This window comes from Odontesthes bonariensis, chromosome 17 (assembly GCF_027942865.1).
Source record: "Odontesthes bonariensis isolate fOdoBon6 chromosome 17, fOdoBon6.hap1, whole genome shotgun sequence".
In the NCBI taxonomy this organism is placed as follows: Eukaryota; Metazoa; Chordata; class Actinopteri; order Atheriniformes; family Atherinopsidae; genus Odontesthes; species Odontesthes bonariensis.
In genome coordinates, this window is record NC_134522.1 from 13,905,854 (window position 1) to 13,920,526 (window position 14,673).

The 14,673-nt window shown below is 43.2% G+C and overlaps 1 protein-coding gene across 2 annotated transcripts in view; it reads left to right on the top strand.

The window, feature by feature from the left end:
- The window catches only part of bahd1 (bromo adjacent homology domain containing 1), a 34,726-nt gene that overhangs the window by 8,713 nt on the left and 11,340 nt on the right, over nt 1–14,673 (top strand). Inside the window, exons 1-2 of one of the 2 annotated variants that reach the window (XM_075447552.1) lie at nt 7,534–7,711; nt 12,772–14,517. In XM_075447552.1, coding sequence (XP_075303667.1) covers nt 12,900–14,517 — 1,618 coding nt within the window. In that variant the 5' untranslated portion in view covers nt 7,534–7,711; nt 12,772–12,899. Of the gene's footprint in view, nt 1–7,533; nt 7,712–12,771; nt 14,518–14,673 lie in introns of those variants that run through there. The other variant, XM_075447551.1, reaches the window with a different exon arrangement.

Sequence of the window (14,673 nt, forward strand, 5' to 3'; positions counted from 1 at the left end):
TCACTAGAAAAAAAAAAAAAACAAGCGCGCACGCGACCGGGCGGCAGAGACACTGTGGGAGTAGAGCGACTGCCCTGACTGCCTGGAAAGGTGAGCTTGAAATGTGTACACAGTGCCTAGGCTACAATACATGATCACAATCAACTTCTCTCGAATCCAGTGTCGAGTTTAGGACGTTTAGTGACCATAAATAATCTGACAGCCAGCTACTGTTTAGGTAGCAAAAAAAACACCGACAGCCAGCTAGCTTGCAGTCAACGTTTTACATGGCTCAGGTTGTTTTGTGGTAGGCTACCAAACTAAGTTACAGGCAGCTGATGACATTTCGTTTTATCAAGCAAGATGAATGATGGAAATAAAGCACAATTCGAATTATTCACCTGCATGTTGTGTTAAAATGCAGACAATTCGAAATGCCCACGGAAAAGAGGGAGAGACAACTTAAGGAGGCAGCTAATTTAGCTGCCTCCTTAAGTTGTAGTCCACTGTTGCTCCACAGCAACAGTGGAGAGGTCCTTCTCAAAGCTCAAGATTGTGAAAACCAGGCTTAGAAACCAGTGTGGGCAAGAAAGGCTGTCCGACCTCCTCCAAAGAAATAACTGCAAAAAATTTTTGCATGCTCGCATCATATTTCTGTGCCCCTGTATAGTATTGGGTCAGCTGACGCCCCTGATGATGACACCGTTGCAAATGCGATGATGATTGGCTGTGTGGGCGGATGCCCTGCTCACGCCGTCTCACTGCACGCCCTGACGACTACTACTAAACACACACAAGACAGCGACAATGGCGACGAGCCAGGGAAGTTCAAAGGTAGCGTTCTCTAACTGGAAGTACCGGCACTACTTCTCACTCGTGGAGATTAAAGGCAAGGATGTGTATGTAACATGCACGCTATGCCCAGGGAAAAAAAACTTTATCCACGTCTGCCTCAAGTAACTCAAATCTAATGAAGCACCTTCCATCAACCCATGCGAATATGAAGCACTTGTTGCTTCTGCAGCTGCTAACCCAACCCCAAGCCCAAATGCAGCTAGCATGAGCCCCAGCGAAGGAGACGGAGCCACTCGAAAACAAACATCACTCGATTTTTCGGGTCAGAATTTATTTATTGATTTATTTCTATGCATCATATGGCAGGCTGCAATCTATTGAGTTCAAATAAATACCGAATGTTCTAAATTACTGTATGTAGTGTTTTTATATCTTCTATGGAGTATAGGTAAATATTCACTGAGTCTGGTCCATTTTTTTTTCCTTTAGCACAAGTTTCTTGTGTTTACCTTGAATGAATTCAATCAGTTAATATAAACATATTTTATGTTAAAGATGTTAAAGAACGTAACAGCGGTATAGAACATAAAAAATAACGCCACAGTTACTTTGCTGAGTAACTAATTACTTTTACAATGTGGTAACTGAGTTACTAACTCAATTACTTTTTGGGAGCAGTAACTAGTAACTGTAACTAATTACTTTTTAAAAGTAACTTGACCAACACTGGTCATTATAGAACTTTATAGTGAATTTACAAGAATGAAAAAGATTAAATTGTTTGAGATTAAAGTCACAAATTTACAAAGAAAAATCATCTGAAAAAAGACCTTTTATTTTCCCATGGAGAGGTTGGTTACGCTCCCTCACACTGCAGACGCTCTCAGTGAACGGAGCACCGCACAACACATTAATGAAGAGATTAAACAGTATGAACCTTTGCACTGTGTCCTCCTGTACTACAAAGCTTATTTGAACTCAACTGAGATGTAACCACTGATGTCTCCTTGTGTCTGTCCACTGTCACATTTTCTCAGTCAATCACTCGGTCCAAATCTGTTGTCTCCATCTGAATAGGCTCAGTTCAGGCTACCTCCTCTTCAGTGTCTGGATCCTCACAGAATGAGAACACTGTTGCTGTGGGTCAGGGTGTAAATCACAAGTGTTTCCTATGTGCTGAATCTCCCAGGAATGTGTGCTTTGATTAGGTGAAGGCGAAGGTGTGATGAGGCTGATCCTGACCTGCTCAGTGAAGTCAGTTAGTTCTGTGACGGTTTTTAATGTATTTTTCTCTCACATTAATGAGCCCAGTTCCACATGTTTTCCTTCAGCTATTGACATATTGTGTCTGCTGGGCCTGTGAATAAACTCTTCCCTTAAACGTTAGCCCATAACAACTTTGGAGGGTAATGTCGGTTTTGTGCTTACATAATCATAGCTGGCAGCGGTAACCCTCTCTCCACATACCGATTTGAGGAAGATTGTAGTATCATCGCGTTCTCTTTTTAAAAAAATTCATTTTCAGAATGAATTTCTACCTCATGCCTGAATTAATGCCGAGCCAGTATTAGTGCAACCCAAACGTTGCAGGAAAACATTTGGTTGTGCAGTTAGGCATTGTGCACGTCTGTGCAGTGTGTTTATTGCCGTGCAGGTCAGCTCTCAGCAGTCTGTGCTCCCCCACTTTCCCCCGGTGCTCACGCCTCATTAACTCAACACACTCAGCTCCTTTGCAGCTGTTAATTACACATCGTAAAGCTGATATTGATGAGGACAATCAGCATTTATCCCAATTAAGCTCAATTCTGACTGCACGCTAACAGCTTCCCACTCGGTGTGTTCTTTTCACTTTTTAATAGTTGACCCGCTCTTTGGCGCAGGTATTGACGCGTTCCTGTAACTTGAACACCTACCGAGTGAGTCCAGCGCCTGAACAGTCATCTTTAGTGGTGTGCATTGAGTTTGTATCATAAAAAGCGATTATTTGGGTTTGGCGAAGAAGTAATGAGGTAATGAGGTCATGATAGATGAGCATTGATCATAATTAGATTGAATGCATCATTAAGAGCAGAGGATACAGCAAACGAGCTTAATCAGGAGGGTTACGTCCCTCTATTTTCTGCTGTCACTGAAATGAGAAAAAATGACTGGAATACTCCCACAGGGGTTCATTTGATTGAAAAAAAATTCTCATTAGTGAGTTGACAGTGATCTTAATACTTAATGACATATGTTGCCGTTACACTGTGGTGATTATATCATCGTGTTTTAAATGGAGATGCTCCGGTCGATCGTCTGGTGACCGGCATTGTTTTATCTGCCTCAATCGGTGCCTGTAATGTGCGATTGTTTGTTGGTCAGATTTCCACCCATGAGCTGCGGAATGGGACATAAAAGCTTCCAATTAATAATGTGTTCAAGGCCAGAATAGGCCATGGAGGAACAAGCAGGAAAAACATTTGTAACAACAAACAGAAGACTCTAAACTCTGAGAACATCGTCAACTTGCTGATTATGTGTCCATTTTGAAGAATCTAGCAAAGGAAAAGCGGCTCCACTGAGCAGTTTATTTATTATTTGGAGAGCTCTGTCCCATTTCCTTTTGTCTTTAGATGCGTAGCCTTTACAATATACTCAAGATTGAAAAGTGAATGTCTTCCAAATTCAGACCAGACGCTTTTTTGTCATTGAATCGTTGTATCGTTCACATCGCACAGCGTGCTGGTCTCCAGATCAGCAGTTTTTAAGTCTGTGTGTGTTCACACTGCACGGCTGATCTGTGAAAGCAGGTCACACACTACAAGATTTTTAACCTCCAAACTTTGTGAATCAAGCAGTTAGAGCTGTCTTTAACGTTACACTGTGAGACAAGCAGCTCCTGTTGATTCAATCTTTTTTTTCTCACCTGGCTGTTAAAAGAGAACTGGCAGTTCCTTGGCTTCTGTTCCTCTTGCACAGAGGCAGGGAGAGACCATCCTTTTTTTCAACAATGAGATCACAAATTAATGTTGTTATCTGGAGATAACCAGGCTTGTTTTATTGAGATAATGAGGTTAATACAGTTTGTTTTCCCATTGCTGCAGACAGCGGGAACATCTGAGGGGCATCTCCTGGCTGAAGCATAGTGAGGTTGGTTAAACGCTTATCTGCGCCTGCAGATGCCACCGTATGTGCTCAGATGCAGACATTTACTAAACTCAGTGCTGCAAACAGACTTACACTCTCTGCTCCTACACTCTCAAGTGTGTTAGGGTCGAAATACCAAAGAGGCATGGGTGTTCTTGCCAGAATCCAACCAAATTCTGCTCAATTTTCAGTCCAAACAGATCACACGTTTGCTTGTTGTATTCCCGTCCTTGGTTTCCATCTCTCTTCTCTCCTCAGCCCGTCTCTTGCGCGCTCTCGTTGGCTGTAGTTCCAGTTGCCATTTTATCGAAGATGTTGTGAAATGGTGCATATTAAACCTTACCACGATCTATTTCTGAAACTAACCCAAGTAGTTGCGAAGCCTAAACCAGATCAAACAGTGGAACAACAAGTGAAAGCAAAAATAAAAGCCATCTTGAGTTGGTGTCAAACTCTGGTACCCTGTTTGTACGTCTGTTTTTTTTTTTTGTTCAATACTCAGCCGTTGCTTTGTCTCACGAGTTCAAAACGAAACACTCCAGAAAGGAGTTTCCTGTCATCATCTGTTGCTGCAGCCGTTGTTACTGTCTGCATCTCACAACCATTGAATATAAGTCCACAGTTATTTCCACAGTTGGTTGACATTTTCCATTTTTTGATCCAGTCATGGTGAGGAGTTGTTTAAATAACCAAAGCCTCAACCCTGGTGTTCAGCTCTCTGAAAATGTTCCGTTATTCAGAAAATGCAAAATATATTCGTCCAGACAACAACACACCAGGAAATTTAGTGTACAGAATATTTGAACTCTCCCTGTTTATCTAGGTTTGAATAGTCTACAGTGGGGTTGTTTTTAATCTAAACATGGACTGATGTCTAGATCTTTGAAAGACCGTAAAATGGCCATATTTTGTACTTGTCAATACAGCAGAGATTTTCTTTTCCTCCCCTGTGTTCTAAATACTTCATGGGCTCTACTTGTTTAATGAAATCCAGATTGGAGCACTGTAAATACTTCTTGGATAGACTTAATCTCAAGCAGCCTTTTCATGAAGGGCTGGTTTCAGCTTCTTCTCAGAGTTTGCCAGTTTCAGGTTGTTAATAGATGTATGCTTCTCAAATCATGTGGGGAGAAAACAATGTCAAGGCGAGGGCACAGTGGAAAAAAATGAATATTGATAAATAATTCAATGGTCCCCACAACCCCACTTCTCTCCATTTACAGTCCTCTGTACCAGGAAATTGTTCCTTGGCAACTGGTAAAACATGTCCATCCATGGTTTGTATTGGCAGACTTTGGGAGAACATATTAATGTTCATGTTTCAGTATACGTCTGTGGAAATCTAATGTGCTTTATACATGAAGAACTAAATATATTTGTATCCTTTGTGGTTTTTCTATAATTGTTGCCAAATCAAAAGCTGAAATGTGGATATTTTGGGTCTTTGCCTCGCTGTTTGCGAGATTACATAAAAGTTATCTGTCTGAATTTCATTTAGCTTGTTGGAAATGTGTATCATTGGTTAAAGAGGAGCCCTGGATCTGGATCTCTGTCATTTGAACTGGGAATTTTCAGCACAGTAGTTTCTATATTTTGCCTCCAAGGAGGCAGAGTTTCTTGTAATCTTTTAGAGTGGTCTTGAGCAGTAGTTTTCCAGGCTTTCTGAAAGTCTTTCAAAGTTTTAATTTGAACTTTGGCTGCTTTTTCACTTGTTTTCAGTACAGTCTTTGCATCTGATCATTTTCAGAGGAATGTGTTTGTTAAGCCATTTAACAATGAGGCGTGAATTTATTTGAGCACAAAAAGAAGCACCTAACTCAAGGGATGAGCCAGTAACAGAAAACTTTCAACTGTATCTTTTGGCACTTTGGTATCAGAAGCCTGTCACTATAAAATACATCACCTGTTCCAGAAGGCAGACATTAAATGTCTTACAGGCATGAAATAGTATTTCTGCACTAACAAGGTGATTACCAAAGAGCTATTAGCTGAAAACTTGGCATACCTCAGCATGGCATCCAGTGTATCTTTTAAAAATCTATTGAAATAAGTGGAGGACAAATGAAGAAGTGCAGGCCTGAGGAACTATCTACAGTGGATGAACAGTATTTGAAAGAGTTCTTTAAAAATGGAAAAGGCCAATCAAAGACCTGACACGGGACCTGAGAGCTGTATCTGGACCTTCAGTTGATTCATCTACTGTGGCCAAAGCCTCATCAGAAAGGGTCTCCATGGAAGGGTGGCTGTCAATAAGCCGTTCTTAAGGGAGGGAAACAGGGAGAAAAGGCTGAGCTGTGCCAAATGACACAAGAAGTGGACTGAAAATCAGTGGCAGCAGGTCTTATGGAGGGATGAATCCAAATGTGAAAATTCTGGTTCAGATTTTCGTCAATATATATGGAGGACGTCAGGAGAGTGGTTCAACAGTGAGTGTGCACCCATCTGTAAATCCCATGAAAATGCAGAAAAATCTCGTTGGATTTCCATCCACCATGCAGTACCATCTGGAAAGCATCTGATTGGCAACTGGCTTCATTTTTCAGTATGACAGTAATCCCAAACAGACGGCCAATGCAGTAAAAGTGAAACTGGATAGAAAAGCAGGATGGAACGGTAGCGGCCATGTACCGGCCTCCCCAGAGCCCGGACCTCAACGATCAAATTGATGGAGACAAGGCAGCCAACATCCAAAGAAGAGCTTTGAAAAGTCCTTCAAGAAGTCTGGAGAACTATTCCTGAAGACCACTTAAAGAAATAACATGAAAACCTTTCTCTGAGGGTTCAGGCTGTGTTGTCAGCTCAACATTTATCGATTCATTTTGTTCATGAATCTTTATTTTTGTCATCAGAAGATGCTAGAATTCAGTTAGAGCTCTGCCATCATTCCCTGCTGCTTTGGATCTTGTAGTGTTGCGTTATTCTTGTTTTCAGAATATCATTTCAACACCAGCTTGTTAAGGAGTCGCTGTTATTTCAGAATAACCTTGTGTGGGACCTGTGTGGTTCTTGCATAATTGTCTTTAAGGAGAAGGTCTTGATGCTTTTCCTTCTCTGTAGATGGATGAGGATGGATGGACTTTGGATGAGTTTAGAAAAAAAAAATTATGATCACATGATTGTATTTGACGTTGCGTTTTTAATTCTGAAATATTTCCACCTTGTCCTCTGAAACGTTCATTTCTAAGCAGACATGGATGAGTGGTCACAACTGGCCTGGGATCTATTTTTTCTAGAGTTTGTAGGGTTTTTTTTCTCTCTTTTGCTTGCTGTTCTTCTCTTTTGGTCTTTCACCAATCAGACAAAAAAAAAAAGGACTTATCCCTCATCCTCTCTCAGGTGATCGCGTGCTGGGGGAAGTTAGGGGACCACCGGCTCAAAAATAGAGCTAGTTTCCAGTAGTGAAATTACAAAAGAGGTGGCAGAAAACACGAGTGCGCGTCTCGCACGCGTTAAAGGCGGATGGAAATGGACTGCGAAGCGTGAAAATATCTGATGACACGGTTTAGTCCCTGTAGGAATGTTACAGTGACCGTGATTTTTTTTAATTTTTTTATTTTTTTTCGGAGGGATGTCCCGGTGCAACGGCGAATGTGAACGCAGGCAGCGCATGAATATTATCTCCAGCATGCCACTTCGGAAGTAGGTCACCGCTCACCGATTTGTTCACCATGTCTCCAGCTACTGTGGGCTGTTTGGTCCGCGGATCTCTCCCCTGCTCCACAGCCGCATCGAGTGCAAACTGACCGTCAGAAACAGGAGGGATCTGGAGGTTTTTTGTATTTTTTTTGTAATTCCCAGCGGGACGCACAAGGTAATGGTGAATCACGGCTGTAATCCAGTCACAGTTGGGGATGATGGGGTCGGTTGGTCGCCTGCTTCAAACAACTCGGCTGAAATTCGAGCTCCTGGTCGTTATTTACATCAACCATCAGCTGTTTTTGAAAGCCCTGCCGATCGAGGGGGTTCGCGTGCGTTGTACTCAGAGCTTTTTGCCTTTTTATCTTACTTCTGATATAACAGCTTTCACTCTTGCCTCGGCATGCTGTCAGATTAACACTGTCCACCACCACGGCCAACTACAAGCTCCAGTAGGCGAGTCTCTTCTCGTTCATTATTATTATTATTTCTCTTCTTCTCACACACAGTCGTATTCCAGTGCACGCACATCGCTGCCCTTAAAACGCATTTTCTGCTCCTGATCCATGTGTGGATGTGGGTGTGTTTGGAACTGTGCTCGCCTCCGTGTTGGGAGAAGCGAGGTGTTGTTGGTGGAGGGTGGCTGGTGTCGGCGGCGGAGGAGGATTGTTGAACTGCCGATTATCTCCGGCAAAGTGGACCCGGTGGCGGGCACAGTGTGAGATTCCTGCGGGAGAGCTCCAGCCTCGGGGCTTATTTTGCTGTCATGATGACAGCTCTACACCCTGTCCTTCCCCTGAATGAGTGCTTCCTCCTCCTCCTCCTCTTCCTCTTCCTCCTCTTCTATCCGACCCCTCACACGGGTGAAACTACAGCCGGCTCCTGCGCCATCAGCAGGAGTGCAAACCCGTGCCACAAACGTGTCAGCGAGTAGATTTTTGATGTGTCGGTTTTGCTCTAGTTACTTGCAGTTGCGTAATATTCAAAGAGTGCGTTTTTCCCATTTAAATGGCGACATCAGTCCTTCTCAGATTCAGGCCAAACCCTCTTAAAAAAAAAAAAAGGGGGGGGGGGGTTGCAGGGATAATTAGACTGAAGTTTACTCTTGAAACTCAAGTGTTTCAGAAATGCTTTGCTTTTTTTTATCCCACTCGTTTGGCAGCTCATTATGGTGCGAATGAGTGTTTTAGAGGAGAAAAAAGCAGGGGGGGGGGGTCTTCAGATCTTCTTCCAGAATATTTAGTGTTGTTCAGAAGTTAAAAAGCTGCCACGAGTAAATGCTGCTTCTGCCTTTCGGGATCAGCACTATAATAATTATTTTCTGTAGTTGACTTTTTTTGTAACTTCGCTGAAAATTTGCTCTGCAGGATTTTTGCCTCTGCGCAACCCTCTTTCCAAAATGATGGAAAATGGCTGGCACTTTAATAGCACCCACAGAACACTTTTATGATGTGTTACTCATTCACCAATTCACACACCCTTAGACACGCACAAGAGCTCGCTCTTCCTCCATCAGAAACAATTGTGGGTCCTGTGTCTTGCCCAAGGTCGCCTCAGTGTGTGATGGGTGGACACATGAAGATATAACGCAGAACATTCTACCCCTACTCTGTGTTTAATGGCAAACTGCAGTGACATTAGTGTCCAGTGTTGAAAGTGTAGAATTAGCTGTTATGTATACATAGGTCGTTGCCCAGAAATAGTTTTTTTTTTTTTCCCACTAATTCTGTTAGAAATCTGAAATCATGTTTTTTTTTTCTGTGCATCATTAGAAAATAATCAAACACAGAATTAAGGTTTTGTACAAAAAAAAGTGTTTTATTGACACCAGTCCAGCTAACTATTTAGGGGCCCCTTAGATTAATCTCTTAAAGTCTTAACATTTCTAAGTAACCAGATCAAACTCCAGAAAATTACACAATTTTTCAGTTTTTGTTTGCTTTCACAAACTTGTGGACGGAAAAAGTGCTTTCCATTAGAAACTGTATACGATACGTTTTAAAGTTTTTAGTGAGGGCACAAGCAACCAGTGTTCCTGCTAAATGAGGCAACAGAAACAATATGGAAAGTCCTCGGGGTGCCAGAAGTGGCCACAAACATAGAGGGATTGTTACCAGCTGGAACTCTCAATTTATATTTAATCCTCACATGTACAAGTGTCTCAATACAAATGTTGACATTTTCAGGAATCTGTCTGTGCGTGTGGGTGGCTGCGTGCACTAAAATAAAAGCCCCTTTAACCTGCACCATGTATTGAGTCGATTTTCTTATTGGCATGAAGAAACACAAGTGAAAATTCGAGACGTTGCGTCTAGTTTGACCTCCAAAAAGCTATCATTCCTCACTGTGGTCAGTGTGTGGTGACAGTCTGGCCAGAGAAAACTAGTGATCCTCCTCAATGAGCTACTGTCCTTCATCTGTGCATGCTTGTCCTATTCAAATGGAGCAACTTGATTTGATATCCACAGACAGAAACTCAATGTGAGGCTCCTTCTGTCCGCTTGTTATGTGGAAATTAAATTTCGCCCTCATGGATTGCATTTCACGGTTCACCGAGTCATTCGGCAATGAGGGCTGTAAGACCGAACGGTGATGTCGTTTCAAACTGTCCCTTCCAGAGATCTGACAAGAGTCAAAGTGGGTTTGCATTTGTTTACCCACTTACCTCTTTAGATATTTAGATATCTTGTTCTTTTTGAGTGCAGGAGATCTTGACCCAGATTAGAAACAGACGGAGAGAAAATTATAAGCAAGCTGTCAGTGTCGAATGACTGTTGTTTACGTGCAGCGGAGCAACAGTTTTAAAAATCACAACCTGACACCATTCTGTTTGATGCATGGCTCTCAGCTGCAAATGGCAAAAAGTTGTGATGCCAAATATCACACGGATAAAGCGGGGAATTTCACACCGGCAGAAAGGTTGAGAGTAAATAGAGGAGAAATGAGGGATGCATCCAAGTTGCACAACAAGTAGTGCACCGAATCCTTATCGTAGCGTTTAAAGACGCACAGATTCAGCCTGCGTGTATGCAACTGTTGGGGTTTCATGTACGTTTAATTCAAAATAGAATGAAAGGTGTCTCTGTTACATAAGCAGTCGATTAGGTTTCTGTGCTGTCTGTCTGCGTACTTCACCTGTCTATCGAGGAAAGCACAAACCTTTTCTCTCATTTCCACTTACCTGTACGTTCACTGCGTCTGTGAGGCACATGACACTTAAAACTCACAGTGGTTTGAAGTGAAGGCATCATTACGTGAATCATCTTAGAAAGTGAATGAAACCAAACACTGATAAATGTCAACATGCATGCCTGCTGATTTTTCTCTCTGTTTTTTTTTTCTACTTCCGAAATCCGTTGGCGTGCTGTTAGTGTAGAAATTTAATCTGAGTAGAAACTCTATTTCTTGATAGATGTCGTCGTGCATGTGTCTGGTTTTCATGGAACGATAATTAGAGACTTTGGCATTTCTGAACAGAGCGCGAGGGAAAGCTCAGTGGTTTTCTTGCTTAAGAGGCTCTTAATATAAAAGACTTGTGTTGACTTACTTCTTAGAGGTCAAGAAGCGTAATTGCGTTGCACTGCAGCACCAAGAAGGATGATCCATCTCTTTCTGCTGTGCACACGAGTGTCATTGCATAAAGGTCCCTGGCAGTTGACTCATCAGCAACTCTAAAGGGTTTTCCTAATATTAGATGAGTTTTCTTTGGAATGCTTAGGGAGCAAGGAGACAAGTGAATTTCATAAAGAGGTTGATAAAGTCTGCTTTACTCTAAAGTTGCCTGAGATGCCATGGTGTACTCGATACCAGCCTGTTGACATGGAAACTGAGGAGGCTGTTGTGTGACAAGTGTTTCTGCCAACAGTTTTGTGAAATGAGGATCAATTCATGTGATCAAAGTAGTGTTTTCGTGCTTCCAAACACTGGCGAGTTGTTGCTTGCTTTCACAGATCAAAGAGAATGAAAACAGTTTGATCTTGATCTTTTGACCTTGTACACAAATTAGATCGTTTTTCTTTGTGGCAGAGAGAACGAAGGATCCTTATTAATTCTGAAGGCCTCACCTGTTTCTGCTTTTTGTGTTTCAACATTGATTGGGTGAGAATATGTAATGTTGGACTCTTGGTGGATTGTGTGGGTCATTAATCCACCTCAGCCGGCATTCAAGGCTTAAAGTCCATCTTTAATGGACAAAAAGGCATCAATACTTTAATGACAGCCATGGTTGTAAGCATTATGCTTTCGGGTTATCTGCCACCTGCCTGCCCATCAGACAATCCTACTCTTACTCCTTGAGGGAATTTTTGTCAAATTTAGCGCCAACGTTTACTTGAGACATTTTCATGCATGCCCTGCAGTTGTGTGCATGTGAGAACACAAATGTCAGCAACATTTGCTCCAGGCTTCTTACTGGAGTTTATCCAGCAGGTTTCCTAGTAATCCATCATGTGTGAGTAGAGGAGATAATCTTCCAGAGCATTTAGGGCATATGAGTCTGTGTACTGATAAGAGTTGCCACCTCATTCTCTTTTCCGCTGGCCTGCAAGTTGCCTTTTGCTCAACAGCATTACACAAATATCTGAATACGTGAAGTGTTGATGTCAATTCATAAATTGTCTCCTGCTGTGCCACATGTGTAAAATTCTGCTAGCATTTGAATGCAAACTGCAGTCTGAGCGGCTGGGGCACTCGGTAACCATTTTAGTTTCAGAATGTGGAAATAATTGAAAAAGGCAATTGTAACGGGAGCTTATTTTGAACTTTAACAGGACTGAGTTAGAAAGTGACTTTGAGAGCACAGTTCTCCACCAAAGCCAACGCAGTGCATCATAGTTTTTATCATCACTGAACCAGATCTGCAACGAAATTGAATGGATTCAAAGAAACACATTTCCCTGAAAACATGCACCTGCCTTGGCTCTTGATTTCGCAGAAGAAAACTGAGAAAGTGGCAGAAATGCATTTAATCAATAGTGGACCAAAACATATTGTGTTCTTGGTCTCTTTTCCGTTTAATCCTGTGGATCAGGCGTTTTCACAACATGCCAAGGAGATGGGGTGACTAAGATGTAGAATTCTTTGGGGTCCTGGAAAGTGACAGCAAACTATGTGTAACCGTTTTAAGAATCATGTAACAGGAGATCATGCCTGGTATGTTATGTCACTTTCTGATTCTACAAAAATGACGTTTAAGTGGCTCAAGTATTAATGGTAAATATCTGTGTGTCTCCTCAGAGCGTTTATGGACCCAGGTGGTGATCCATGATGACAATCACTAAAAGCCCTCTCTGAATTGAATTCCACCATTGTAGGACCCCGTGGATGATAAAGATTCGGCAGATCTGCTCACGAATGCTGAGAGTATGGTGAAAGCTCAGCAGAGCCAGCCAGTAAAATGTGGGAAGCGTCAGAAGGAGAAGGGAGGCAAGGAAAAGGGAAGTGGTATGAAGAATGGGAGAAAGGGAAAGAATGAGCGGAGCAGAAGGAGAAAGAAAGACAAGAAAGACTTGCGTCGCCACAGAAAGAAGACTGTAATGACGGCTAATGGTGATGCTTTGGCCTGTTGCGTCCTGCTGACCCGTTTGGAGGAAAAAGGAGTTGGGAAAGAAAAGAATGCATCAAAAGCTCGGAAGCAAAAGAGTGTGAAAGTAAAAAAGAAACAGTGTGCCAGTCAAACGGTGACCAAATCTGGACCTATGGAATCATCCACAGCCAATCAGCAAACACTGGAACCAAAAAACAACCAAGCTGGCGCCTTAGTCATGTTGCCATCACCTGTCTTTGAGCCCCGAAGGAGGAGGATGGCCTCTCTCAACGCTGAGGCCGTCAACAGCTTGCTGCTTTACAGAAACAGTTCCCTCATGACAAATCTCAGAAAAAAATGGCACGCTCCCAGTGAAGATCCAGAGAAAGATCTTACTAAAACCAAAAAGGTCTCTTCGGGAGGACCCGCAGTCCTGAAGGGAAGGCCCAAAAAACAGAAGAGGTCAGCAGCTCAGGCTCAGAACATCGACTGGTTGAGTTTGTTAGCCCCAACACCGCGGCGTCAGGCAGGCCTCACTGCTGCAACACTGCTCAAACTCACCAGTTCCCAGTATGGAAGCAAGCGGCAAAAGAAGACGGAGCCCAAGCCGGGGATTGCAAGTGCAGCAGCAGCTTCCACTGAGAATGGCCTGAATGTCAAATCTGAATGTGGAGAAACAAATCGGATCAAAAACAGATCGCATCCCAAACAAGAGGAGCAACTCAAGCACAAAAAGGGAACAGGGGATCCGGTCCCCACCCAGATGAGCTCTGCCGTCCAGGGCTGCTGCAGTTTGTGTAAGACGGAGGCTTTGGATCCAGAGTGGAAGAGTGCCGCAGGGGGGCAGGGGTGTTTCAAACATGCTTTCCATTGTGGCTCCTCTTTGGGATTTTCCTTAAAAACTATCAAAGAGGAGCAGATGGAGACAGAAGTGTCTTCCTACTGCTGCTGCTCCCAGGAGAGATGTGTCGAGTACTGTCACAGACTGGCCCTCTTCCTGGAGGACAAGACCTTCAAGGAACCAGAAGACACCTCGCAGTCCGAAGTGTTCCACCACCACCACCATCATCACCACCATCACCACCACCACCACCATCTTCAGTCACCTCATTCTGTTACTCACCCAGCAGCCGTAACCATCAGCCCGCACACGTACACCTGTTACCCAGGCTACTACGTCCACTTCAGCCACTCGGATAGCTCCCCCCCTCCCATACAACCCCTCGCTTTATGCCCAAGGACCAGCAAGAGGCCGAAGCTGCTCCCCAGCACAGGTCCACAAACCTCAGGGATTAGCCATCCAGTGTACTGCTGCACCTCAGTGGAGGCGTGCTACGGAGAGCCCTGCAGGATCAACGGCTACTCTGCTTATTCCAGTGTGATTCCAGCCATCACCAGAGGAGGGCGCCCCTTCAGCCCCACAGACGGCACCAAATGTAACCAGGGCATCAAAAGAGGTAAGCGGACATCGCATTGTTTACTGTCTGTGGACGAGATCCTATGTTTTTCTTCAGTTGTTCAGGAACATCTTTTGTTAGCCTCCCACTACCTGGCCTGTTCAGTGGCCATGCGTTTGAAAAAGTACCTACTTATTTCAAACTGGCTATTCCTTT